Source organism: Wolffia australiana, chromosome 12 (assembly GCF_029677425.1).
Source record: "Wolffia australiana isolate 7733 chromosome 12, ASM2967742v1".
Taxonomy (NCBI): Eukaryota; Viridiplantae; Streptophyta; class Magnoliopsida; order Alismatales; family Araceae; genus Wolffia; species Wolffia australiana.
The window spans coordinates 16,299,062-16,322,313 of record NC_135846.1 but is presented as its reverse complement, the minus strand read 5'-3'; the positions used below and the strand labels follow the sequence as shown (position 1 = coordinate 16,322,313).

The 23,252-nt window shown below is 47.2% G+C and overlaps 4 protein-coding genes across 7 annotated transcripts; 2 read left to right on the top strand and 2 right to left on the bottom strand.

Annotated features, from left to right (window-relative positions):
• The first annotated feature begins 3,595 nt into the window (after nt 1–3,595).
• On the top strand, nt 3,596–8,404 carry ALPHA-SNAP2 (alpha-soluble NSF attachment protein 2). 2 transcript variants are annotated; one of them, XM_078583780.1, is made up of 10 exons: nt 3,596–3,768; nt 4,128–4,313; nt 5,440–5,489; nt 5,581–5,653; nt 6,532–6,611; nt 7,197–7,348; nt 7,577–7,736; nt 7,822–7,869; nt 7,989–8,069; nt 8,154–8,404. In XM_078583780.1, exons 2-10 carry the CDS (start codon nt 4,169–4,171, stop codon nt 8,232–8,234), a joined length of 870 nt encoding a protein of 289 aa, XP_078439906.1. In that variant the 5' UTR covers nt 3,596–3,768; nt 4,128–4,168; the 3' UTR covers nt 8,235–8,404. The 2 variants fall into 2 exon arrangements, with proteins under 2 accessions (XP_078439906.1, XP_078439905.1); XM_078583779.1 differs by having other exon boundaries at nt 3,598–3,768; nt 4,138–4,313.
• Nucleotides 8,369–10,516, bottom strand: LOC144710112 (uncharacterized). The gene is made up of 7 exons (XM_078583778.1): nt 9,894–10,516; nt 9,645–9,792; nt 9,279–9,564; nt 9,107–9,176; nt 8,866–8,956; nt 8,702–8,784; nt 8,369–8,630 (listed from the first exon to the last, which is right to left on the bottom strand). The coding sequence occupies exons 1-7, from the start codon at nt 10,323–10,325 to the stop codon at nt 8,490–8,492; spliced, it is 1,251 nt and encodes a 416-aa protein (XP_078439904.1). The 5' UTR covers nt 10,326–10,516; the 3' UTR covers nt 8,369–8,489.
• A 49-nt stretch (nt 10,517–10,565) lies between these two features.
• On the bottom strand, nt 10,566–18,537 carry LOC144710111 (zinc finger (CCCH-type) family protein). Its single transcript, XM_078583777.1, has 15 exons — nt 17,941–18,537; nt 17,081–17,173; nt 16,677–16,997; nt 16,527–16,599; nt 15,678–15,810; nt 15,440–15,593; nt 14,675–14,758; nt 13,672–13,794; nt 12,615–12,785; nt 12,410–12,544; nt 11,694–11,789; nt 11,427–11,508; nt 11,153–11,292; nt 11,049–11,092; nt 10,566–10,979 (listed from the first exon to the last, which is right to left on the bottom strand). Exons 1-15 carry the CDS (start codon nt 18,454–18,456, stop codon nt 10,730–10,732), a joined length of 2,415 nt encoding a protein of 804 aa, XP_078439903.1. The 5' UTR covers nt 18,457–18,537; the 3' UTR covers nt 10,566–10,729.
• Nucleotides 18,538–18,687: 150 nt separating this feature from the next.
• On the top strand, nt 18,688–22,952 carry LOC144710110 (protein STICHEL-like). 3 transcript variants are annotated; one of them, XM_078583775.1, is made up of 6 exons: nt 18,699–18,779; nt 19,153–21,039; nt 21,114–21,714; nt 21,799–22,345; nt 22,494–22,572; nt 22,660–22,952. In XM_078583775.1, exons 2-6 carry the CDS (start codon nt 19,237–19,239, stop codon nt 22,765–22,767), a joined length of 3,138 nt encoding a protein of 1,045 aa, XP_078439901.1. In that variant the 5' UTR covers nt 18,699–18,779; nt 19,153–19,236; the 3' UTR covers nt 22,768–22,952. The 3 variants fall into 3 exon arrangements, with proteins under 3 accessions (XP_078439899.1, XP_078439901.1, XP_078439902.1); XM_078583776.1 differs by having other exon boundaries at nt 18,703–18,820; XM_078583773.1 differs by having other exon boundaries at nt 18,688–21,039.
• The last annotated feature ends 300 nt before the right edge of the window (nt 22,953–23,252 follow it).

Below are 23,252 nucleotides of genomic sequence, written 5' to 3'. Positions count from 1 at the left end.
ATCCCATCTTGACCACTCAATCATCTTTATGAAATTCTTGATGCATCCGAACTAAGAATATTTAGAATCCCATGATTAGAGACTCGTACGTCATTTTCAAACTATAACTTTTTGTCCACATTACGTCTTTGATGTCTCAGGTCTAAGGATCGCTAACACAATTGTGGCGTGAATCAACCTGATAAATAGTTTCATATAATATCATTCATATATTTGTAAAAATCAATTAAATGAACTATTTCCATTAAAGAGAACCTAATATCTATCCTTAGTTCTCCACACTAATGGCTACGACACTCGCTATACTAATCATATGAGTGAGATTAGTTAATGCTATTATATTCGAATACTTCAATGTCTTTCTCAAGTATCTTTTGAATATGAATATTTAAAGGCTAGTGATCTCCTTATTACGATCTCATCATAATTCACTATGTCAGACCATGTATTTATGAGCTTCATTATAAACATCACATGTGCACTATAATGAATATGCTATATTAATGAACATGAATTGAGCTATGGAATGTGTGAAGGCTTGTTGGCCACATAAATTTCAACCAATTATATGATAGTAATTTGATGTCCTTGATGTAACACTCCCGGGTCGACCCGTCGTGTCTCACCATTGGGGTTGAACACTATATTAGAGGCAGTAACGTAGTTAAATGTATGCAAGTATAATTTGAAATTCAACGAGAAAACGCAACAGCTGATTGATCCGAGGGGTGACTCAAGTGACGACACCGGAAGGTGTCAAGCCTTGTCTTGGCTTCCATCGATCCGTGCACCCAGCTCAAGGGCCAACGAAGCAAGGGAAAAAATACTGTCCGGTAGCATCCGTACCGTCATTGCTAGCAAGCTGCTCCGACACCGCCAAGAACATACCTAATATGAGAAGGTGGCTAGCCCTACGTTGTTGACAATGGGTCTCTCATGATAGAGGATCAGCCGATACAACACTGATGAAAGTAATGATATTGCAAAATAAAGGGAGACGAGAATGAAACCTGATGACTGGAGTCCTGAGTCAAAACTGGCTGGAGGCGTCTACTGAAGAGGAGGAGGATGGGGTTACCCCCGTGTTGCTTAACTTCAAATTGGAATCGACGATCCAGTGGCTAATCCACCCGGTAGAACGGCCCAACAGTTAGTAGTAAATCCGGGAGTGGATGACAATGCCAGCACATGAGCACTAGAGCCAACCTGTCTGTGGAGTGGTTCACTAGCAGTCGACTCCTAGTAGCGAAAGAAGGCTCATGGGGAGTGGGCTCGGCAGCTTTCAACCGCAACACAGCCCTTCCCCACTCTGACGTAGAAGGTGGCAAAATCGCTATATCAATGAGTTCGCACTGTCCGCTGTCCAACAGGGAAAACTGTCCAGATGGCCATGTCAGTGGTAGCGTCGACTGCTATATCCAACAGAGAAGATATGGCCTGAGCAGCCTGGTCAACGGTAGCGTCGGCCACTCCTCTCGGTGGGGAGATGCTTGACGCCTGTGATCGAGTGGGGTGGGGTTGTAGATCAACAACACATCAGCGAAAGATTCGTACGCGGGGACGTCCACCGAAGGGTATTGCACCAGCACGACCCGTTCTTCACCATCAACAGTCAGGCGGTTGTCTGGAAGCTGTCAGGAGAGCCAAATCATGGGGGTGGGGAAGGGTCTTTCACAGCACTTTGAAGGTGGAGGGAGCCTGGTTCGCGGACGGCCGGAAACGGCTTCATGTTTCTTTAGGGGGGGGGGGGGGGGAACTCACACGATGATTCGCCACTGACCATAAGATGCAACGTTCTCACGAGAATCGCTTGAGAGGCCCCGTCGGGTCGTCTTGCACCCAACCAATGGACAACCAGTCTTCTCCAATTGGGGGGGGGGGGGGGGTCCGACCATATAAGGGTTCACCCAGGGCAGGCGAGGAGGAAGCAACAGACAGTAGGGTAACCCGGTGGGAGAAAACTAGTCACAAGGAGGGCCAACCCTAGGGGGGAAGGAGGGACGGCTCCATGAGCGTAACGACACAATTCTTTCTTTATTGTCAAAAAAACAAATATCCCCTATGGCGGTGCCTCCCCCCTCTCTTATGTAGTGCAAGGGGGAAGGAGGTACCCTAATGGGCCTTTTTTAGGGGGCAAGGCCTAGTGGTCTTCCCCTTAAAGAATCCTCCAAGGAGGGAGAAGCCATGCATGGCCTCTCCTCCCTCAAGGATGCAACAAAAAGGAATATAAAATACAAACCGATATGGGGAAGGAGGTTGTACACGCGCAGGTGTGGCTTCCCCCCCCGCAGTCTAGAGTGGCAAACTAAAAAAAACGACGTGAAAACGTGGCCCCCCTAGGACCGTGAGGGGTCTCTATAATACAGTAAAACAACATGAATACGATAAAACAACGCGATGCGGATGAAGTTTTTCAAACCTGGTAGTGAAAGCTCAGGTTCTTCATGTCGGCTTGGGCTCCACGACGAGGCTGATGACGAATCGGGGCACGTTCAATGGGATGGTCCTCCATCAGTCCTTGTCCAACATCCAATGAACATGAATTTTTAGTATACAAGTTTAAATTTTTAGTATAAAGATATGACCTCATCATAATTCACTTATCATTGCGCATATCACTGGATTTCATTATAAGCATTACTCGGGCTTATTAATGAATATGATTCCTAGTAATGAATGTTGAAATAGAAGTGGAATGTATGATTGGTTTTCGGGCCAATTATGATTCCATCAATGCTAATCCATGACAATTGAAGAAATGCAAAAATAACTCAATGTTCACATGTTATTGAAATCACACTATGGAGATATTGATCACTATGTCTTCAGCTTGTATTGGCATGATTAGGACAGGGGTTAGTCTACCTGGATCTGTCTTGCCTGATTGTTTAGATCCCATTTAAAGATATGAATATGTAATTGAAACCATCCCCTTCGAGTGGATGTATGATTCAAGGAAACTCTACTTGCCTGGCCTCTAGCTATATGACGCTTGGAAGCAGCACTTTTTTTCTGTTCGTCATTAATTTAAGGCAGTGAATCATCAAATGGGATGGTTGGAAGTAATAATAACAAAATCATTATTGATCTGTCATTGGTATAAAGGAGGATGAAAACGATTAAGAATAAAATAAAGTGTGTTTCAAGGACATCTCAAGGGTATTTCATACATGATCCACATAAAATACATCTACACCTAAAGACAACATACCAGTATATTTGTTAAGCTTAGACGGACATAACCATTGGTCTTCAAATCAGTTTTGCGTAGGACGAGGTGGCTTGATAGGGAGCTTCTCTCTGCAATTTCCCACGATGACTGGTGAAACTCTTCTACAATACTATAGTCGAACTAATCTAAGTGGACGAAATGTACATACTGACATAATCATCATTCGGGGCAAATACTTGGCTTCTACATGTTGGCATACTTCATCTGCGGAAACGTTGCAACCGCTTTTGTTTGAGTTTCGCTCTGATGAGACTTGGGCCGTGGAGTTGGCCCAGTCGCATTTGATAAATGCGTGTTTAATTTTTTGCATTAGGTCACTGTTAAAGTTTAAAGCTTCTAAAAAGTACTGTTAATAGGGGCTATTTGAGCGGGGAAAGAAGAGAGGAAGGCATCTTCTTCTTTCCTCCCAGATAGATTCTCGTTCCTTCGGCAATCGGCAATCGGCAATCGGCAATCGGAGATCTTCAAGTTCGAGTATTTCTACTACTGCGTTGACCAAATCCGAATCTCCTGTTTAGACGGTTCCTGCATCTGAGGTTAATGCTTGATCCCCCTTTTTTTTCCTCAATTTTTCAGCTTTTCCCGTCAAATCTTCTCGATCGCCACCGCCGCTGCGCGATCCGAAGATTTGTTCGTCTTGTTAATTCATGATCGGCGGGGTGGCGTATGGATCGGTTGATGTTTTCGGTTTGATGAAGTTAGACGTCCTCGATGGCTATAAGCTTTCTTGAATCGTAGTTGTCTGATCCTCTCCGTGGCATGCCGATACACTAGGGTTTGATCGCTTTGCGTTGCTTCAGAGCCTGTTTCCGAGTTCCCGTTCGGTCGTTTTAGATCTTTCCATCGGGGGAACATACAATCTTACTGATAAATTAAAACCTATTTGGTTTTTCATACTTTCCAAGGTTTCGTGAAGCGACGCGGAGGAAGTGGAAGATGGCAGATCATCTGGCCAAGGGAGAAGAATTCGAGAAGAAAGCGGAAAAGAAGCTCGCCGGCTGGGGTCTGTTCGGCTCCAAGTATGAGGACGCCGCCGAATTGCTCGATCGAGCGGCAAACTCGTACAAACTCGCCAAATCCTGTACGTTTTCTCTCTTACTCCTCTGGCTTCCTAAAACGCCATCCAGACGAAGTGCCTGCCTTCATGCTGCTCCTTAACAGCATCGTCCATGTTTATTTGACTGCGTCTCGGGAGGCTAACATTAGGTTAAACCTACCGTACTTCTGGGTTGCTTTTCTTTTTCCTGTGTGTTCCTCGGTCGCACTGGTCCAATCATCATGATTTTCGTCTTCCTGTCTCTTACAATTGAATCTTGACGTTTTAGTCGAATAAAACTTTTTTTTTCTTTCAAGTTTCTGTCTATTTATGCGTTGCTGATGCCATAGTTCAATACTTGCTCCTTCCAACAAATGTTCTCTTCGATCTCCTTGTCGTCCAATATTTGATAGAAGGGGACATTTTTTTTTTTTTTTGAGGAAAATAGAGAGAGTCCCCCGTTGCCATTGATATAATGACATAGAAAATCAAGTCATGCATTACAAGGGGAACGAAATCAGGGGGCCACAGCCACCTCTCTTCCAAAAATTTGCCAATCCCCTAGCGTCGTGCAGAATAGCATCGATGGAGGGAGGCCTCCCCTTGAAGATGACTTCATTTCGGTGTAGCCATATCGCCCAAAGATGGGCGAAGATCCGTTGCCACTCCGGCTCCCGGCGGAACAGCCCGCCACTGATGGAGTTCCAAAAGTCCTCTTCAGTAGCGGGGTCAACGCTACCCACCCCGGCCGCCTGCCACACAGCCTGGGCTGTCGGGCATCGGAAGAACAAGTGGCCACAGTCTTCCACCGCCCCGGAGCATAGGACACATTCGGCAGTATTCCCCGGGTACCAGCGTTGACGGAACTGTCGCGTCACCAGTCTACGCCGCAAGAGAAGCCAGCCGAAGATTTTCACCTTCAGTGGGATTCGCCGCCTCCACAGTATTCGACTTCGGGGTAGATAATTACAACGATTGAATGAGTGGACTCCATGCAAATAAGTTTTTAGCGAAGATAACCGCTAATTTATTGGGAGTAACACCCTAAAATTTTACTAAGACAGAATATTATTTTTGGAAAAAAATTATGGGTTTAAAATGCGAGGACGGATTCACGCTACATTACTTGTTATGTTTACAGCCGTAATTACTCATCGGCTACTTTTTTCAGGGGATAAGGCTGGAACGGCTTACACAAAATTGGCCAACATTCACATCAAGGTTCTACTTTTTTCTTGGAACTTTTGTTCGTCAAGTGTAGAGGCATTTGATGTCCCCACCTTTTCATGCTAGTTGTTTTTTATTGAAACAGTTGGACAGCAAGCATGAAGCAGCCTCAGCCTTTGTGGATGCAGCAAACTGTTACAAAAAAGTTTCCTCTCAAGGTTCTTTCTTAATGCCCTCCATTTCTCATGTTTAGTATCCTTCGTCTTTTAACTTGTTTTTTCGGCTCATTTGTCAAAAGCTTAAGTTGGTCGCTTCATTTCATTTGACCATCCGGAATTACAGAAAACATGACCCATGTGATAAGAAGGAACGTCAGTTGCGTTACGTGCGACTGGCATTGTACTGAAACCATATCAAGGCATTTGGAAAATAAATTTTCGAGGAAAATGTCATTAGTATAATTATTTATGAAGCATTTTTAACGTCTCTCACCATCTTTCAAGATAGAAATGCGGGAAAGTTTTATTTTGCTTATTATCTTGGTTCGTGTGTATTAAGAGTAACTTTGCCGACTAAAAAGGGCAGACTTGCTCATCATGAATCATTTAGCTTCGTCCCAAACGTGTTCTTGGATGGTAGTGGGAGAAACCCTTGCCGGCCAACCTTCCTTTTCCGTCGCTTCATCTTTTTCCTTCGCCCTAACAGAACTCGAGATTTCACCTTAGGAAAATGGAGGAATAAACAATAGATGTTTTAAAAAACGTCATGAAACTTTTTTAAAAAACGTCATGAAAGCTTACTTTTTTAAAAAACGTCATCAGTAAGATATTTTATGGTTGTCACCTGAGCTTGGAGAAAATATCTTCGTCATGAAACTTTGGCTCTATTCTCATCTTTCTTCCTCAGATTTCACAAAACTGTGAGTGATGCAAGTTTTTCAAACCAATTGGGTCGCTTTGTGCAAAAATATTGTTAAACTTGTTAAGTGGCTGTACGTTCCTGTTGAAATGGTTTGGATAAATTTGTTAACTGGCCGCATATGTTCTCTGAGGCCGCCCCAGGTTAACAACGGTTTTTTATTCTACGGGTATTGCAGATGCGGCACGATGCTTGGATCAAGCTGTAAATTTTCTCTTGGAGATTGGGCGGTTGAACATGGCAGCAAAGCATTGCAAGGTATGATTAGGTTGGAATTTCTACCACAGTACTTCTGTTCTGGAGATATTTTGGGAAATGCTGGATAAATTTCGAACCTATGAAATAACTCTTATATTAAAGAAAATAGGAAGGCACTACTAATACCTTTAATTTTTTTTTAAATGTTTCTTCATGTACTTCAAAGTTTCATTTTTTCTTTTGAGGCGGTTCCATATATCTAAGATTTCGAATCAATACTAACGAGGATTTCATCACTGTTCGTGTTTTTTATTGTCGAGCTTTTACCGTATCTTTGTTTAAGATGACGATGCCTTATAAATCACCATCGTACAATAAATACTAAGGGCATAAGTAAGTGGGTAAATTGATTCTCTGCATGTAATATTACTGTCGGAGAAGATAACATCCTGTTCAGAGTAACATTTACGCACCAGTCTGTGTAGCATTAGATTTTGGAAAGCTTCTTGAAGGAAAAAATTATGAGTTGAACCTTGTAAATTGAAATTTGAGAAATAAATAGCGGAATGAACAGCAAAAGAAATAGAGTACTAATTTGAATTTTCAGCTTGAGGCGCGAATTCAGATTCTTTGTTTCTCTTGTAGGACCTTGGCGAAGTGTACGAGGCAGAACAAAACTTTGAAAAAGCCATCGACTTTTATGAGCGAGCGGCAGATCTTTATCAAAGTGAGGAATCTACGACTAGTGCAAACCAGTGCAAGCAGAAAGTGGCAGAACTCTCCGCGCAGCTTGAACAGCTGAGTGTCACTCACTCCCATCTTTTGCTTTTCATTCTTATAATTGAATTTTGTGGGATCATTGTTTGTCAGGTTCATCTTCCGAGATGTTTTAATTTTTCCTTGCATTTTTTCATTTCACAGGAAAAAAATAAAACATAAACAATTAATCCAGCATTCCAATTCGTCGTTTTGATTATAAAAATTGGGAACGGTCTGTGATAAATAAGTGTGACGCCGTGCTGCAGATACCCGAAGGCGATCGAGATCTACGAGGCCATCGCCCGGCATTCTCTGAACAACAATCTTCTGAAGTACAGCGTGAAGGGGTACCTTCTCAACGCCGGGCTTTGCCAGCTCTGCCGGGGCGATGTCGTCGCCATCACCAACGCTCTGGAGCGCTACCAGGTAACAAAATTTGCGTTCTTTACCGTGAGAGGACGGCGTTGTGTTTTCACCGTCGCCACTGATCCAACGGTCACCAAATGCGCAGGATCTCGATCCGACCTTCTCCGGCACCCGCGAGTTCAAGTTGCTAACTGTGAGCAAGATCCATCCACCGTTTTTTTTTCCAAAAAAAAAAGAAGAAAAGGAGAAAAGAAAAACCCGTGTCCCATGTATAAATGCTTTAATTAAATGAACGTATCGTCGGTTTGGCAGGATCTAGCGGCGGCCGTGGACGAAGAGGACGTGGGGAAATTCACCGCCGTCGTGGCGGAGTTCGACAGCATGACCAGACTGGTGCGCCTTGGTTTTTTCTCTTATTAATTTCTTTTGGCCTTGTAAGAAGGTCGGGGTACGTGTCTAAAACCCATTTGAGCGCAGGATCCATGGAAGACGACGCTCCTGCTGCGGGCGAAGAACGAGCTCAAGGCCAAGGAGGACGCCGAGGACGACCTCACCTGAGCCGCCCCTCACTCTCTTTTTGGCGAACAGACCTTATCTCTGCTGTCCATCTCTCTCTCTAAATCTATCAATCCATCAATCAGACTATGTATCTCTCTATGTATCTGTTCGTGGCAATCGACAAGGAAGAGACAGAGCTGCTGGCCCAGATCGGCCGATTTTATTATTGATCTCCGCGTCCATGACGATGGTGTGTGTGGTTGGTTACACTTTCTATATAAATATGAAGAAGAGCGGCGGCGGTCAGGGTCAGGGTCACGGAGAGAGGCTCCCGGCCAGGGCTTGGCGGCGCCGCCTCCACCGCATGCACCGCACGGCGACGGTCCGGGCGCACATGGCGAGCCCGAACCCGGCCGAGGTCGCCAGGAGAGTCGACGCCAAGATATGCAGACGGAACTGGACAAGCCAGCGCAATTGTTTTCAGAGGGATGTAGAGAGAGAGCAGAGATGGGTTGCCGCCGACTTACCAGCGAGAGGAAGAGGTAAACGGAGAGGAGGACGAGAGCAAACTGGACGGCGGCGTAGAGGAAGACGGTCCGGGGGCTGTTGGCTGTGCAGCGCAGGACGATAAGGGACGGTCGGGGAAAGAGTGGAAGAGAAGAGGCGAGGAGGAGGCAGAAGAAGAAGTTACCCATGGCGACGGACGTGAAGGACGCGAGCAGGCCCAGCAGAATCCCGCACGGCAGAGACACCGCCGCGGCCGCCATTCCCCTTTGGGCCAACTGTTCGCGGCACATCAGCCAGTCAAAGAAGAAGAAGAAGAAGAAGAGTCCATGAAATCTTGTAGGAGGACCACTCGCTGCGCAAGGAAAAACTTGCGGAAAAGAAGACGCGACAAGAAGCCGCTGTCGGGCCCTTCCGAGTCTACTCACCAGGAGCTCGAGCAGGGAGCAGTAGGCCAGCACGCTCACCACCAGCAGAATCGCCAAGTACGCCCACGTCCTGCGCACACCCCCACCCAAAACAAAAAAACAAAAAACTTTCAAGGAACTGACGGAGATGACATACACGATGGTGAGAGTCGAGCTTAGAGAGAAGACATGCCTGGCCGTGGCGGCTTCGGCGCCGGCGGCGCGCGCGGCGTCGGCGGAGGGGGGGTTGTGGAGGACGAGGGTGACGGGGAGGTTGCCGACGTCGTGCAAGCAGACGTCGCAGGTCTTGTTGCCCTTGACGCTGAACCACTGGACGGCGCACTCTCGGTGCGCCAGCGCGAGACTGCCCTTGCAGTTGCACTGCAGCTTCATGCCGTCGCCCCCTTCTTCCAGCTCCGTCAAGCAGATCCGGCACACCGCCTCCTCCACCGGGATTTCCTCGCCTCCCGCGCTCGGCTCTGTCCACGTTCATCCATCCATCTCAGACAAAAAGAGGAAGAAACTGGGACTTTTGTATAAAGGACCCATCGCCACCTACCGGCTTCAGAGCTTGACCCGCCGTCCGCGTCGGCCGCCGGGGGCAGAGCCGGAACCACGCGGAAGACGGCGCGCGGCGAGCTCGCTCCTCTACGGCCGTTGGCCCGCTTGCGGGTCTGGGGCTCCGACAGCGAGCGAGAGAGCCGCCGCTGCAGGACGAAGATGAGGATGATGATGATGATCATCATGATCGCGATGATGATTGCGCGATTGAGAAAGAAAGGACGAGGACGAGGCGATCGTCTCTCACCTTGTCGTCGACGGGCGTGACGGGGACGGAGGACGGGCCCGGCGAGGCGAAGCGGTGCAAGCTGCCGCCTTTGAGGGACTGCGACACGGAAGGAGAGCCCCCCGCAGCGCGGAACTTGACGCTGAGCCGGTCCAGCAGCCTCCGCACGGAGGGGGTCGACGGGCGGGGGGAGGACGCGCCCATGGTCCGCAGGGGCGAGCAGGGGTTCCAGGCGGGGGAAGCCATCCTGCCGGGCCGGCTCGGGAGGAAGACGGGCGTCCGCGGCGGGGGCGAGCTCGCATCGGCCGAGACGGAGTCCTCCGAGCACCCCCCCGCCGGTATCTCCACCGTCAGGTGCGGCGGCTTCGCGCCCCGCGCCGCGGCGGGCTCGACCTCTCCGTCGTTTGAGACCGGGCCGTCGTCGCCGAGCCCACGCCCGCGATCCGATTCCATGGCTTCGCAACCGGAGGAGATGTGGGGATCCGATCGATCGCCTTCGCGAGAGGGGGATGACTGATGAGGAATTGAGGATGGGGAAGACGAAGGTCGCGTCCGTCCGCCTTGTTCATCCCATCGTCTCCCCGCAGTAATGGCGACGCAGATGTCTTCGCTGCGGGTGCCCGGGCAACTGGCCGCGTGGGCCCTTGTTTCGCTGCTCCATCATGGCACACCTCGAGAGAGATCGAAAGACGATAGCATCAATAATAATTAATACTACTCGGCGGCAAGCGCAATAATTTTAATCGGGGGACTACAACTAGTAAACTACAAGTCTACAAGCAGCAGAAAGAAGAGGGCGGAAGAGAGTGAGCAGTGCGCAGCGCGAAGAAGAGTCGTCGTCGTCGTCGTCGTCGTCGTCATCGCTCGAGGAGCATGACTAACTCGCAGTGGGGGGTGTGCGGGAAGAGGTCGACGGCCGCGGCGCGGACCGGGCGGAAGGGCGCCGAGGAGGGCATGGCGCGGGCCCGCTGCCGGGCCAGCCCGGCGGAGCTCATGCTGCGCCACGCGCGGCCGCCGCCCCGGCCCGCCGGCGGCGCCTGGTCCGAGCTCGGCGTGCACAGCTCGATGGCGTTCGCCACCAGGCTCTCCGGGTTGCACGAGATGTACCTGTCACACAATCTCGACCATAAGTCACATGGTACGCTACTTTTTCCTTGCAACAGAGAATTGACTCACACGAGGCGCTCCAGCCGAGCGTAGGTCCGCAGAGTCCTCGTCACCTGCAAATCCCAGCAAAATTATAAACAACGAAAAAGGACAAATTTTGCATGCGAACTCACGGTGGGATGGAGGCCCATGCGCGGCGGATCGACGATGGCCACAACGTTCCGGAACCGTCGCGGAGCGCTGTCCGTTCCTTCGTTTTGTTTCATTTGCGTATCGGTTGGGGCTTGCGCGCCTTCCCCACCTTCCATGGCGTCTGCATGAAGAAACCATGGCAGGAGTTTGAGAAACAGAGAGAGAGAGAGAGAGAGAGAGAGAGAGAGAGAGAGAGAGAAATAACTTGCACAATGAACGCGCAAAAGAGATATAACCATTGCAACTTTTTCTTACCGGGTCCACTCTTGATATTAGCAGGATCGTCATCCCGCACGTCCACGTAATCTTTGAGAAGAGTTCCTATCACATCTTCTGCCTGATTTTCGCGCAAGTCAACATCATGTCAAATAGAAGAGCATGAACCCCGAGGAATGGGTTACGGTCCTCGGAATGAAAATCTCGCTGCCGAGATTGCGCGGGCAATTGCCGCGAGGAGAAGTCGGCACCCAAAATAAGTGAAGAAAAGAATTGGAAAAAAAAAGAGGGGAAACTGCGGCGGACCTTTCCACAAACAAATTTACAGTTTGTTATGCCATTAATTTCGGCGTTTCTCTGCGCGTCCGCCACTGCCGAACCATTCATTTCGATGCCAATAACCTAAAAAGAACAAGAAAAACATCAGTGCCTCGCGCAAAATTTAGAAGATGAATTACTATTGTCGCAAAATACAGAGCGAGATTCTGCAAAACGGTAACTCGCGAGGCAACATCCCGAAATTGGTAAGCTATTTTATTTTCCGGTTCACTTAGGTGGTTACCGTGAAAAAATGCCACGATTTTCATAGGATCCTGGAACGTCTCTTCAACGCCGAGTTAAATTAAGGGCAAACCAATCTCCAATGTTAATAAACACATTCTGGAAACATAATATCCTGGACGGGGACCAGCCTTCAGGTTTTTTTACATGATTTTCATCGCTTAGATCAACATGCCTCGGCTATGCAACAAATTGGAACCGTACAGCGCCTGTCTCAATTAGACATAGATGGGAAAATAAAACGCTAAAGAGGGATGTCTCGCGTTGATTTGAGATCAGGAAACTTGAGGTCGGTTGGGATGATTACCAGATGAAAAGAATACCCATCGAAAAGAACTAAATCTACAGAGATATGCATGTCGCTTTAAAAATAGATCGATTAAACGTTAAGAAAAAGAAGAAAGATAAATTAAACCGAAAATGATAAAACAATGGAATGATGACATCTGAATATTTATTACCATACCGACACGACCAGACAAAGTCAACCCAATAGTTCCCGTCCCACAACATACGTCGAAGAGCAACGTATCTGAGGATAAATTTGCCCAATCTCCGGCAAGAGAGTACAACTTCTCCGCAGCTAAAGTGTTAACCTGCAAAACCAAATGAAGTAAATGCGACACATGAAACAATTCAATTTTACGGAACCAGCTCATCTCCTACCTGGAAAAATGCAGTTGGAGAAATACTGAACTGAAGATCGCTAATGTAATCATGAATTCTTTCTCTAGGGGTCGCCGAATCATCCGATTCTGACTCTTTTCCCACGCTTGTAACTGATAAATAACGCAATGGACAGTCTGCCGGTGCTGCGTTGGATATCCCTATGTGATCCTGCAAAGGTCAGGTGTTTTCGATAACTTTAAAAGCCAAAAAAAAAAGGTAAAGGTGAAACTGGACCCAGGCAGTTAACTTGAAATTACGAAATAGTTATTTCTTGGAATAAGGAGACGGTGCATTGGCGGGGAGTTGGTGGGATGAGAATACAGAGATGAGATAGAAAGATATATCCATCTAATATCAAAGAAAAAATAGGAATGTGATTCATGCGCTCTTATTAGATTAAAAGCCGTGCCCTTTGAACAGCTCCAAGTCTTAAAAGGTGGGACTGGCTCCAAACCTTCCCAGGCGACGGTTATACATGTACATAATCTAGATCCAGTATAGATTTGTGACTAGTGAGGCCATAATACGATATTCGCGTTCTTTGAAGTATCGAATGATAGGGGACGTCAAAAATTAAAGAAAACTCGAACTGTAAGACACACCGTTAATTTTCCTCTAATTATCAAGATCCAGTATAGATTTGAGACTAGTGAGGCCATAATAAGCTATTCGCGTTCTTTGAAGTAAACAACGACTGATAGGAGACGTCAAAAATCAAAGAAAACTCAAACTGTAAGACGGTAATTATGGGCAGGAAAAGTTAGTGTTTGTTGTGGTTGTGAGGGCGGGGAGGATGAATGATTAAGAAAATGGCTCCCACGCCAAACGCGCCTTAACTTGGAATGGAAGACTCCGTTGGACGTAGAAAAATGCAAAATCAGAGCGTGGGATTGATTTTAAAATAATTTCATAATTAGAGGAAAAACCAACGGTGTTGATATTTTGGCCTAAAGAATGAAAAGACCCCAAATTGATGGGCGAAAATGCGGCAGAATGATGTCTTCGGGATCATTAAATTATCTTGAAAGAAAGCAGATAAGCGGTAAGAATCTACCTGAACAACCAAAGATGTTAGAGGCATTGGCGGTGAACATTCTGAAGCTCCAAGGGCAAGAGCCCGACCCATCTTCTCAAATTCACTCTTCTCAAACTCAGCATCAACACCGGACGTGCAGACCTAAGCGTGAGAAAGTGATTTTAGACGTAAAAATTATGTAGTGGGGTGTCTCTGTAAGATAAATAAACAAAAAGTGCACTGTGAAACAAAACGATCTCTTTCAAATCCAGGGGTAAAAGCTTAATGGAAGTCATAGTCTGACTGGTTTCTTATAAGAAAAGAGGAAGATCACATGAAATCAGTGATCAACCGAATACTACAGATATATGAACAAGAATCGACTGATATGATCCAGTGTTACGTATCATCACCTTCACAGAAAAAGCACACTAACGAGTACAAATTCAAACGAAGTATCCTTAGTAGATGTAGTGTTCATCAACTGATGTGATCACCGACCACCTCAAAGACGATCAGAAGATGCCATCGGCAACTAGTTCCCATAAGGAAGACCAAATGCAGATGAGTCTTTCTCTACTCATGCTGTATATCACAATGACAAGGAAGAAGGCTAGAAATGTTCGGTTCTTCCAAGGACAGATAGATCAAGATAGAAAAAGAAGTTAAGGCCGTCACCGTTGGTCGAAAAATCACGGAACTGGACGTATGTTCTTATGAAAAGAAAAATGGGACAAAGAAGAATACAAAGCAAAATTTGGACTCATAATCAGTAATCGGAAGAAAGCGGGAAAGTAGAGATGAAAATGCCTATTCATATTTTACAAAGCTGGGATGTAATGGGTTTGCAAGTTAACGTTCCTCATTCATAATTTGTTCCATCTTTAAACCACAAAGGACTTCAGTGACTTGCAGCAAAAAGAGTACCAGTCATGAGCCTTCTTGACGAAGAGCATAAAAAGGATAAACGAGAGAATGATAGAGATGACGACGAAGAAATATTTCTCAGTAAGATGTAATGTCTAAATATGATTGAACGAACCTGGACGATAAGCATGACCTCTGCAATGTTGGGCTTCGCATTTTCGTCAACAGCAACAGAATTAGGATTCCTCCCTTCTCGAACCTACCATCAACACCCGTAAAGTATTATTTCATCTCTTTCTCAAAAAATAGAAACAAATCCTAAATAGAAAAAATGAAATTAACTCTATCAGATACACATTAACTAGGCGTGAGCATGCAGTATGACGGACAAATTTGCCCCAAGTGGGTAAATTCCTGGGCCACCCAAAAACCATAGGGCAGTGTGCAGAGCAGATGCAGGGTAGAAATCCAAATTGATCACCAACCGCACCCAACAGAACCCTAGACGTGCTCGGGTGCTCCATATGGGAGTGGCCACTGATGATCGTAATTTACAAATTTTAATTCCAAAATATATGTTTGACGTAGGTTTTTGAAATCGCGACCCCAATGAACTGACCGTAGATATCAGCCACTCATCAACGTAAGTCATACATTTATTATCCTGATAGAGTTAATAACCAAACAAAGCAGTTCATTCTCCGCCCCAGGTCCCACACGACGGGTGGGGCGAAGGCGGTTCGAAAATTCAAACTGCACCGCTCAACCTTCCAAAGAGCGTGATTGGGACATCCCTAATATTAACTCTATCAGGAAGGCAAACCACTTTGACAAGTCCTCATGAAATGTTGAGAAACAGTTAAATCATGATAATATGTGAAGAAAAAAATCATAACATTGTAAAAAGGAACATAAAGGCTGAGACGAGTAAATGTCTCACAGTCAACTGACGCCAAAAGCCAGTGTTTTCAATCCTGTTCCAAACTGGTAAATCCGAAGACTGAAGGAACTCTTGAAACAGTAAAGCATATTTGTAGGAAATATAAGAAACGTTTGGACATTCAACGGGCTCCATCACTGCAGTAATACCATCTCTGTAATTCAACAAGAAATTTCAAACTCATGAAAGGCTAGTTTATCATAAAATAATTAAGAATTTTCTAACCTACTAAACGGACCTGAAATTTCCAAGCATAAATCCAACTGTCTTCTTCCCCTGAGGAGAATACCCTACTGAGAACTCACACTTGTTGCGATATCCCTGAGTGACTGGTGATGAAATTATCCCTTCAAATGGGCAAGGAAGTCCACCTAATTTGAAAAATAGAGAATATGACGAGTTAATCACCAAACAAACAGAAACTTCTGTCTTTCTCATAAAACCCAGAATCTGGTTATTGATTCTACAGGCTGATACATCTAATTCGTATCGAAGATCTGTGGAAATTCGGTCTTGGGAAAAGCTTTCCAAATATGGCACTTTGGCTTTGGATTTTGAGTAAAATTCCAATGTATCTTTTACAGATCACAAACATGGCCGAAGAAATGAAAGATAGTATGAGATCTCTCTCCAGGTCACAGCTGCTCCCACTGCTGCTGCCTCCTGGTCGCATAGACCAACTCTGATGACATTCTTGAAACTAAGATTGTGACTTTCTTCTCCCATTCGTGCTTTATTGAAAGTTCTCCCGTGTTAGTTTATCTACACGTGTGTCCAATCGGCGACCTTCCTCTTGTGCCTCTTGCAAAACATTCTTGAAAAGAACGTATCACAGACTCAGAGGCCTAAATGACAACAATGCTCCTTCGTCACTAAGGGACATAGCAGTCTCATCTTTTATTTATTACTAAATGGATACATATACCAACGTATACATCACTGAGAGTGGGCCAGACCCATTGTACTTGCAACGGGCCTTTTTTAAGGTAAACTAGCACTAACTTTTGAATTTTAACTCTAGAATTAAGATACACTACCAGTAAATGGTTTAGAAATTTAAATATAAACACGATCAAGAATAATATACCGATTTCTCTAGCTTTAAGAATCCAATCTGGAAGGGAAACACCGTTGGGACAAGCCTTGCGAGCATTTCGCGTCTAAAAAGTAAAATGTCAACAGAAAATTTAGAGTTAAGCAAATAGGAGCAAGATGACAAAATTTTCTTTGCCCTCACCAGTCTTTTTAGAGTCTGCGCTAATGAATTCTTCTTGTGCTCCAGTTGATCAACATAGGGCACGTCTGCAAGCGGAGTGACTGCATCACGGGCACTTCTTGCTTTCACACTTGACCCATCAGATGGGCTTGGTGAACCATCATCAGCTCCATCGTTGATAAGGAAATTGTCTGAGACAGAAGTATTCTGGTCAGGGGCAGTATCAGCAGATGTAATACGCATTTGCTCGTTGGATACTGCAGATGTCTGCCTATCACCGACTCTGCGATTAGCTTCAGCCATTTTAACAGGTTTTCCACCGACTGATTTTCCATTCAACTCCTGTCGTCCAGAGAAGAGAGAAGAAACGAACATCAGAATGTCAAAATAAAAGTATTCTTCAATATCTTTTAGACTAAAGATACCTTGATGGCAGACTTGATTTGGTCTAGATCTGAAAAGCTTAAAAAACCAACAGTCATCCCCTTTTTCTTTTTTGCCGTACTGTAAGAAACTCCCTGCCAGAAAAATGATACAGGAAAGTATAAAACATCGAGTTTTTTTACTGTATCCTCATCTGCAAGCGGCAGTATTTAGACAAACAGATAAACATGCAGAAAGAACAGCGTGACACAATGTTCAAAGATAAATATATTTCACATAGATGTTGCTACCTGCTGCCAAAACAAAAGAAGTGGTATATACTAAAGTGACTGAATGAAAATTCCTGCACAATTTTTTTCTATGACGCAAGCTTTAACTCAATGGAAGGTAAATTAAGCATTTAAGAAAGCTACCACAATGAATAGAAAACTCACGAAGAGACAGCTTGTAAATCTATCTTCTCTACATGAGATTCGATCACCTAATTCTCCTCTATGCTACGTAATCTATGAATAAGTAACACTCGTGTCATACCAACAACCAGACTCTGCGGGTCGTAACAGGCTATGAGATCATATCAACATTATACTGAGATCAATCGTGGATCCAACTTTCACATAACCGGGAAAAAGCCGGCACCAGGGTGACGGGTGACATAAGTCGTATCAGATCACGGAATGTCCAACGCAGAACAGCTAGATAAGATAAGGTTCTAGAAAGGCCATAATGGTCAACCAAACGTAGCTAATTGAGCATTATGAACGACGATGTACTGAAACCGGCTAGGAAGATTGAGCGTTCTATAAAGACATGTTCAATGAAACAGACGAGAATTACAAGTTCAACTGAAGCAGCGTATTGAAACAAATAGAAGGAAATAAAGAAGTGCAAGATTTCTTGCCTCGTTTTGAAGGAAGCTCTTCAAGTTGTCAGTAGTCCACCTCATAGGGAGTCCAACAAGGCACTTGTCGAGAGAAGTCGAGCCCTCTTCACAAGCCACAATGAGGTCATCCATTTCCCAAATTCCCTGGGCTCCCCCCTGCTGTTCACCGCGCCCACAGCCGTTCAATTCTCGCTCGCTCTTGAGCTTCTTAGCCTTCTGAGAATTCGGGTCCCAAGTGTTATCCGGCTTAATGCGCAACTCTTCATCGCCGTGAGCGAACCGGCAATCACTCCCATGGACGCAGGAACCGCCGTCGCGTATGAAGAAAGTGCAAAGGCTAGTCTTCCAAAGCGGATGTCTCGGGGCCTCGGCCTTCTCCCCGTCGAGGGCAACACTCTCCCCTTCGATCTCTGCTCGATTTCGCTTCTCGAGCGAAACCCCCATCTCGGCGGGCAACGCATCCATTACCTCAGACGAGGGCACAGCTTCTCCTTGCAAATCGCCGCCATTCTTCTCGTTCTGCGCCTCCGCCATGGTCTCTGAGAGTAGCGGCACGGCCAGTACGAGCTTCAGCTTCGTCTTCGCGTTGCCCTTCTTTGTAGGTGATGATCGGAGAAAAAAAATAGAGGCGGGAAAATATTGGGCCTCAATATTGGACTTAGATATTGGGCCTAAGTATTTGGGCTTAGATATCGGGCCTAGATATTGGGCTACCAGGACGGGGTGCATCAGGCTGGGTTTAAAAACGGCGCTGCCGCAAGGCTAGTCTGTATTTTAGCAGGTGCCCCGGCGGAGCGCCGCCGAGCTTGTGGCGGAGGAGAGGCGGCGGAGGAGCTCGCAAGACTATTAACAGCGGAGTTTATCCCTCCCTCTACCCTCTTCCTTCTCGCGCATTTCGGTCGGCTTTTTATCGGAATGGGATTTCCCCCTGCATTGAACTTTCGATTCGTTTCCCAGGAATGGTTTAATGTTTCTCTTCCGCCTCCCCGTTCCTGCAGAAATCTCGTGATCGAGTTTTGTTTCGAACTTGCTTGTCTTTTCCGTGGTTTTTAATGAACTCCCTCTTCGGTTATGCACGAAATCCGACCCCTTTCTATTCAGAGTGCGAGATCTGGTCTTTACTGCGTGGGTCGGCTCCACTGATTTCCCCCCGCTTGTTGTTAATCTTTAATCTTCATTCATCTCGATCGTGCTGGTTTGTCATTGTTTATTTGACTGCAATTTTCTCAGGCTAACGGACGAATTTCCACCCCATGACTGGTGGAAAACCCGGCCCGCCTAATTCGAGCTGCGGGACGCTGGTTTGAGGCGACAATGGCGGAGGCTTTTGTTTGCCCCAGCGAACTTCATCTTAAGAAGGAGCTCAGCGGCGCCAGCAAATCGCGATGCCTTCGCGAACCCGAAACTTGTTCCTCGCGGAGATCTGCTCTGCCATCCGGTTCATCGGCTGTCCATTCTGCCGTCGAACTTGAACCTGACCCTAGCGCAGTTTCAAGGATGCAAGGTAGAACAAAAAAGACGTACCTTTATAACTGGGTTGATCGCTCTGAGAAGACGAACCAAAGCATCGGCGCAGAATTGGAGGGGAAGAACGAGGAGTATTCTGCTCGAAAGGTACACGGGGAGTCTTCGGCAGCAGACTGCATTGCCAAGAACTCCAGACAGGAGATACCAGCGAGAAAGGGTGTTCGGAAACTGAGGAAAACTTCTCTTCTGAAGCGTCAAAATTTGAGGGGTTCTGCTAGAACGAAGCTGGCCGATGTTCCGTTAAGCCCTTACCAAGCTCACAACTCTTCAGACCACTCCGACGATGTTGCTGCTCGATGTTATTCCCAAGGCAAAGTTCGATCGGCGAAACCGATGATTCAAGATCTTGGGTACGGTTCCAGCCCTGATTCACCTTTAATCTCCGGGTCTGGCTGCAGAAGTCTGTCGGTTTTAAGAGCCAGGGTTTTGAGAGCCTCGGGAAAAAAAGATGAATCGTCGTCCTACTCTGTCACTCCCGTGGGTTCTGCAAGCTCTGTTGAGAGATGTCTGCGCAAGCAAAACCCTGCTTCCATGGGATCTTGGAATGCCGTCTCATCAAAATACCCAAGAGGAGATGGTGCTCTACTTCGCTCTTCGCCCAAGCAAGTGAAAGATGGACGCTGTGGCGGGTGGTGCTCTCCTTCGTTTTCTGATACATTGAAGAGAAGGGGGAGTAGCATTCTCCGTGGGGGTCAAACCCTGTCCGAGAAGAAGAAATACTCCGGCGTTCATGGGCGGAAACAGGCTCTTGCGAGTGCATCTCTTGGGCGGCCTTTGCTGGCAAACGGTGTTTACGGCGACAGATCTTTGACGGGCACGACAAGTGATGAGGAGTCTACTAATTTCGAGGAGGTTGACCTCTATAACAGTCATCGGAGCCTCTGCCAGAAACATAGTCCCGTGTCTTTCAAAGAGATTATCGGCCAGAACATTGTTGTTCAATCTCTTCGCAATGCGATTTTGAAGAGAAGGATTGCTCCGGCGTATCTTTTCCACGGTCCGCGCGGCACTGGAAAATCGTCGGTGGCGAGGATTTTCGCCGCCGCTATGAACTGTCAGACCGCCACAGAAAACAAGCCCTGCGGTTCTTGTGGAGAATGTTTGGAGTTTGTTTCTGGTCGCAGATCAAAAAACATCGAAGAATTCGACGCTGCTGAAGGTCAAGGCGTTCCTGGACTCAAGAAATTCCTGAAAAATCTGCAGAATCTAGACTCGTCATCTTCATCTCGTCACAAAGTTTTCATCGTTGAGGAGTGCCACGCGCTGCAAGCGGAGGTTTGGCCAGCCTTGATAAGGTTTCTCGAAGAACCCCCACCTCGCGCCGTGTTCGTGCTCATCACCGTAGATCCGGAGAGCCTCCCGCGCGCCGTTCTGTCGAGATGTCAGAAGTACCTGTTTCCAAAGATCAAAGAATCAGACGTGGTGAGGCGTTTAGAAATGCTGTCAACGGAGGAATGCCTCGACGTCGAACCCGATGCTCTACGCTTGATTGCGATGAGCTCCAATGGATCTCTGGGGGACGCGGAAGGCGTTTTAGACCAGCTGAGCTTGATCGGGAAGAGAATATCCTCTTCTCTAGTGATTGATCTCGTAAGCCAGATGTAAAATTGTTTACTTTGCATGTTTTTTGATTACTGTGGGTAACATTTCTATTGTTTTCCCAGGTTGGGCTTGTGTCGAATGAGAAGCTGGTGGATCTTCTTGAGACGGCCATGTCGGCCAACGCTGTGGAGACGGTGAAAAGATGCAGAGAAGTGTTGGATTCCGGCATTGATCCCGTGTCTTTGATGTCACAGTTAGCGGGGGTCATCGTGGACGCTATTGTCGGCGAGAGGTCAAATAACACTCCCCTCCGCCGACTGATGAGTTCGAGCGCAGCGGGGTTAAACAGGCTGCAAGAAGCGCTCAGAATTATCTCAGAAGCGGAGAAACAGCTGAGGTTGACGGATGATCGTTCCACGTGGTTCACTGCAGCTCTTCTCCAACTAGGATCCGGCCCTTTCCCGGAAGCTGATCGCGGCGCGAGCGGCAGAAGAAGCAATCGCGGCTTATCACCGAAGACGGACGATCTTCGAGAGGATGATAAACGCCCTTCTCTGGGTTTTGCGACGAACATCTATGAGGGTGACGACCCAAGAAGAACCCGCCCGCCCCCGGAGAAGTTGGAGGAGCTTTGGCGGATGTGCATCGAGAATTGCCACTCCAAGACCCTGAGGCAATTACTCTACGATCAAGGACGGCTCGTCTCTATTTCAGAAACACAAGGTAGAAGAACAAGAAATCAAAGTTTTCTTTCCAAGTGCATCTTTGTCACGTTTTCTGCTGTTTTGCCGACAAAACTCGTCGCAGGAGTTGCGGTCGTCTCTTTGGCGTTTGACGAGGAGAGCGCGAGGAGCAGAGCGCAGGGATATTTGGGGAGCATCACCGATGCCATGGAGATGGCCATGGGCCATCCCCGCGTAAAGGTGAAGATACAGAGCGCCGAAGATGTCGTTCCTCGTCTGGCGAGGAGAAGAAGGTCGACGGATGGTTCCGAGGGCTCCGCGGCCAAGGATTCGCGCGACTGGTCGCCCTACTGCGCCGCGACGACGAGCGCCGGCAGCGGGGAGATAAGCTTGTTGCGACGAACGAGTGCAAGGCCGGAGGACATGGGCGAGAATGAAGGCTTCGTTTTCCAGGGTAGCGCGAGAGTGAAGCAAAAATCTGTTCTTGGTGCCGGGGAGAAGGGCCAGGCCGCGCGGCAGCTGCCTGCGCCGTCCAAGCACTGGGACGACGACTTGAATCAGGAGATCAAGGCCCTTAAAATCTGCAGCGAAGCGCACCTGCATCAGCAGCTGCTCGATGATGAGCCGGCCGTCGGCTTGATCCGCCGGAGCGCGCCCAACGGTGACAGCGGGTTAGTGGCCGTTCCTCTCTCAATCTCTCTCTCTCTCTCTCTCTCTCTCTCTCTCTCTCTCTCTCGAGAGAGAGAGAGAGAGAGAGAGAGAGAGAGAGAAAGATTGATCGTCAGTGCTTCATGTTTTCCTTTGTTTTTCTTCTGAAAGGTTAAGGGAATCAGGAAGAGGCTGCGCGTGGTGTTTCTACTGGAAGCAGAGCGAGGGCGGCGTTGGCGGCGGAGAAGAGGCGAGCCCGCCGTTCCTCTTCGCTTGAGCTTTCTTCTTGCTCTTCTTCTTATCCTCTCACTCGAGGGATGGTCGTTTTTGGCTGCAGCGGGCGGCGGATTCCGCGTCCACTCCGCCGCAGGGCGCAGCGCGGAGGCGTCGGAGTGTGCTGCGGCTCGGGCCGTGCGCGGGGGCGGAGAGGGCGGCGAGCGGCTGAGCGCCCTTCGGAGGGCAGAATATTTCCTGTTCTTGAGTCTTGACTTTGGTAATTTTGAAGACGCTTTATGGGCAGAATTTTTGTTTGAACAAATGGTGTTCAAATTTGCCAACCAAACTGGATCAGCGCAAATAAATTTTGGCTCAATTTTGGGCCTTCATATTCAATTCAAATATCATTTTCTGCGTTGTTGTCTAAGCTTAATGTAGCTGAGTGAGTTGTGGGAGGCACTGCAGAAGCAGCCAGGGGGCCGTCCCCCCTTCCCCCTCTTTTTCTTTGGCAAAAGTAGGTGCTGATTAAGACTGATCCAAAGGTCGTGGTCGTAAACTGATCCAGCCATGCCCTGGACGCCACCCAAGGGGGTTTTATATATTTTAAAGATTTTGTGTTCCCAATTTTACACATGGAGCCCATTCGCACATATGTAAAATTGTGAGACCTCGGTAGGTCAGTGGGGAGCCCTCGGTTGACAGCAGCTGGTTCTT

Excerpts from the sequence above, each read along its gene's own strand:
- ALPHA-SNAP2 (XM_078583780.1), top strand. The coding sequence starts at position 4,169 with ATGGCAGATCATCTGGCCAAGGGAGAAGAATTCGAGAAGAAAGCGGAA. Across the intron at positions 6,612-7,196 it reads TGGCAGCAAAGCATTGCAAG|GACCTTGGCGAAGTGTACGA; the intron begins GTATGATTAGGT and ends TTTCTCTTGTAG. Across the intron at positions 8,070-8,153 it reads TCGACAGCATGACCAGACTG|GATCCATGGAAGACGACGCT; the intron begins GTGCGCCTTGGT and ends ATTTGAGCGCAG.
- LOC144710112 (XM_078583778.1), bottom strand. The coding sequence starts at position 10,325 with ATGGAATCGGATCGCGGGCGTGGGCTCGGCGACGACGGCCCGGTCTCA. Across the intron at positions 9,565-9,644 it reads CGGGTCAAGCTCTGAAGCCG|AGCCGAGCGCGGGAGGCGAG; the intron begins GTAGGTGGCGAT and ends GAACGTGGACAG. Across the intron at positions 9,177-9,278 it reads GCCGAAGCCGCCACGGCCAG|GACGTGGGCGTACTTGGCGA; the intron begins GCATGTCTTCTC and ends GGGTGTGCGCAG.
- LOC144710111 (XM_078583777.1), bottom strand. The coding sequence starts at position 18,456 with ATGGCGGAGGCGCAGAACGAGAAGAATGGCGGCGATTTGCAAGGAGAA. Across the intron at positions 11,293-11,426 it reads TAATATCAAGAGTGGACCCG|ACGCCATGGAAGGTGGGGAA; the intron begins GTAAGAAAAAGT and ends TTCTTCATGCAG. Across the intron at positions 10,980-11,048 it reads GCTCGGCTGGAGCGCCTCGT|GTACATCTCGTGCAACCCGG; the intron begins GTGAGTCAATTC and ends ATTGTGTGACAG.
- LOC144710110 (XM_078583773.1), top strand. The coding sequence starts at position 19,237 with ATGGCGGAGGCTTTTGTTTGCCCCAGCGAACTTCATCTTAAGAAGGAG. Across the intron at positions 21,715-21,798 it reads CTCTATTTCAGAAACACAAG|GAGTTGCGGTCGTCTCTTTG; the intron begins GTAGAAGAACAA and ends AACTCGTCGCAG. Across the intron at positions 22,346-22,493 it reads GCGCCCAACGGTGACAGCGG|GTTAAGGGAATCAGGAAGAG; the intron begins GTTAGTGGCCGT and ends TTCTTCTGAAAG.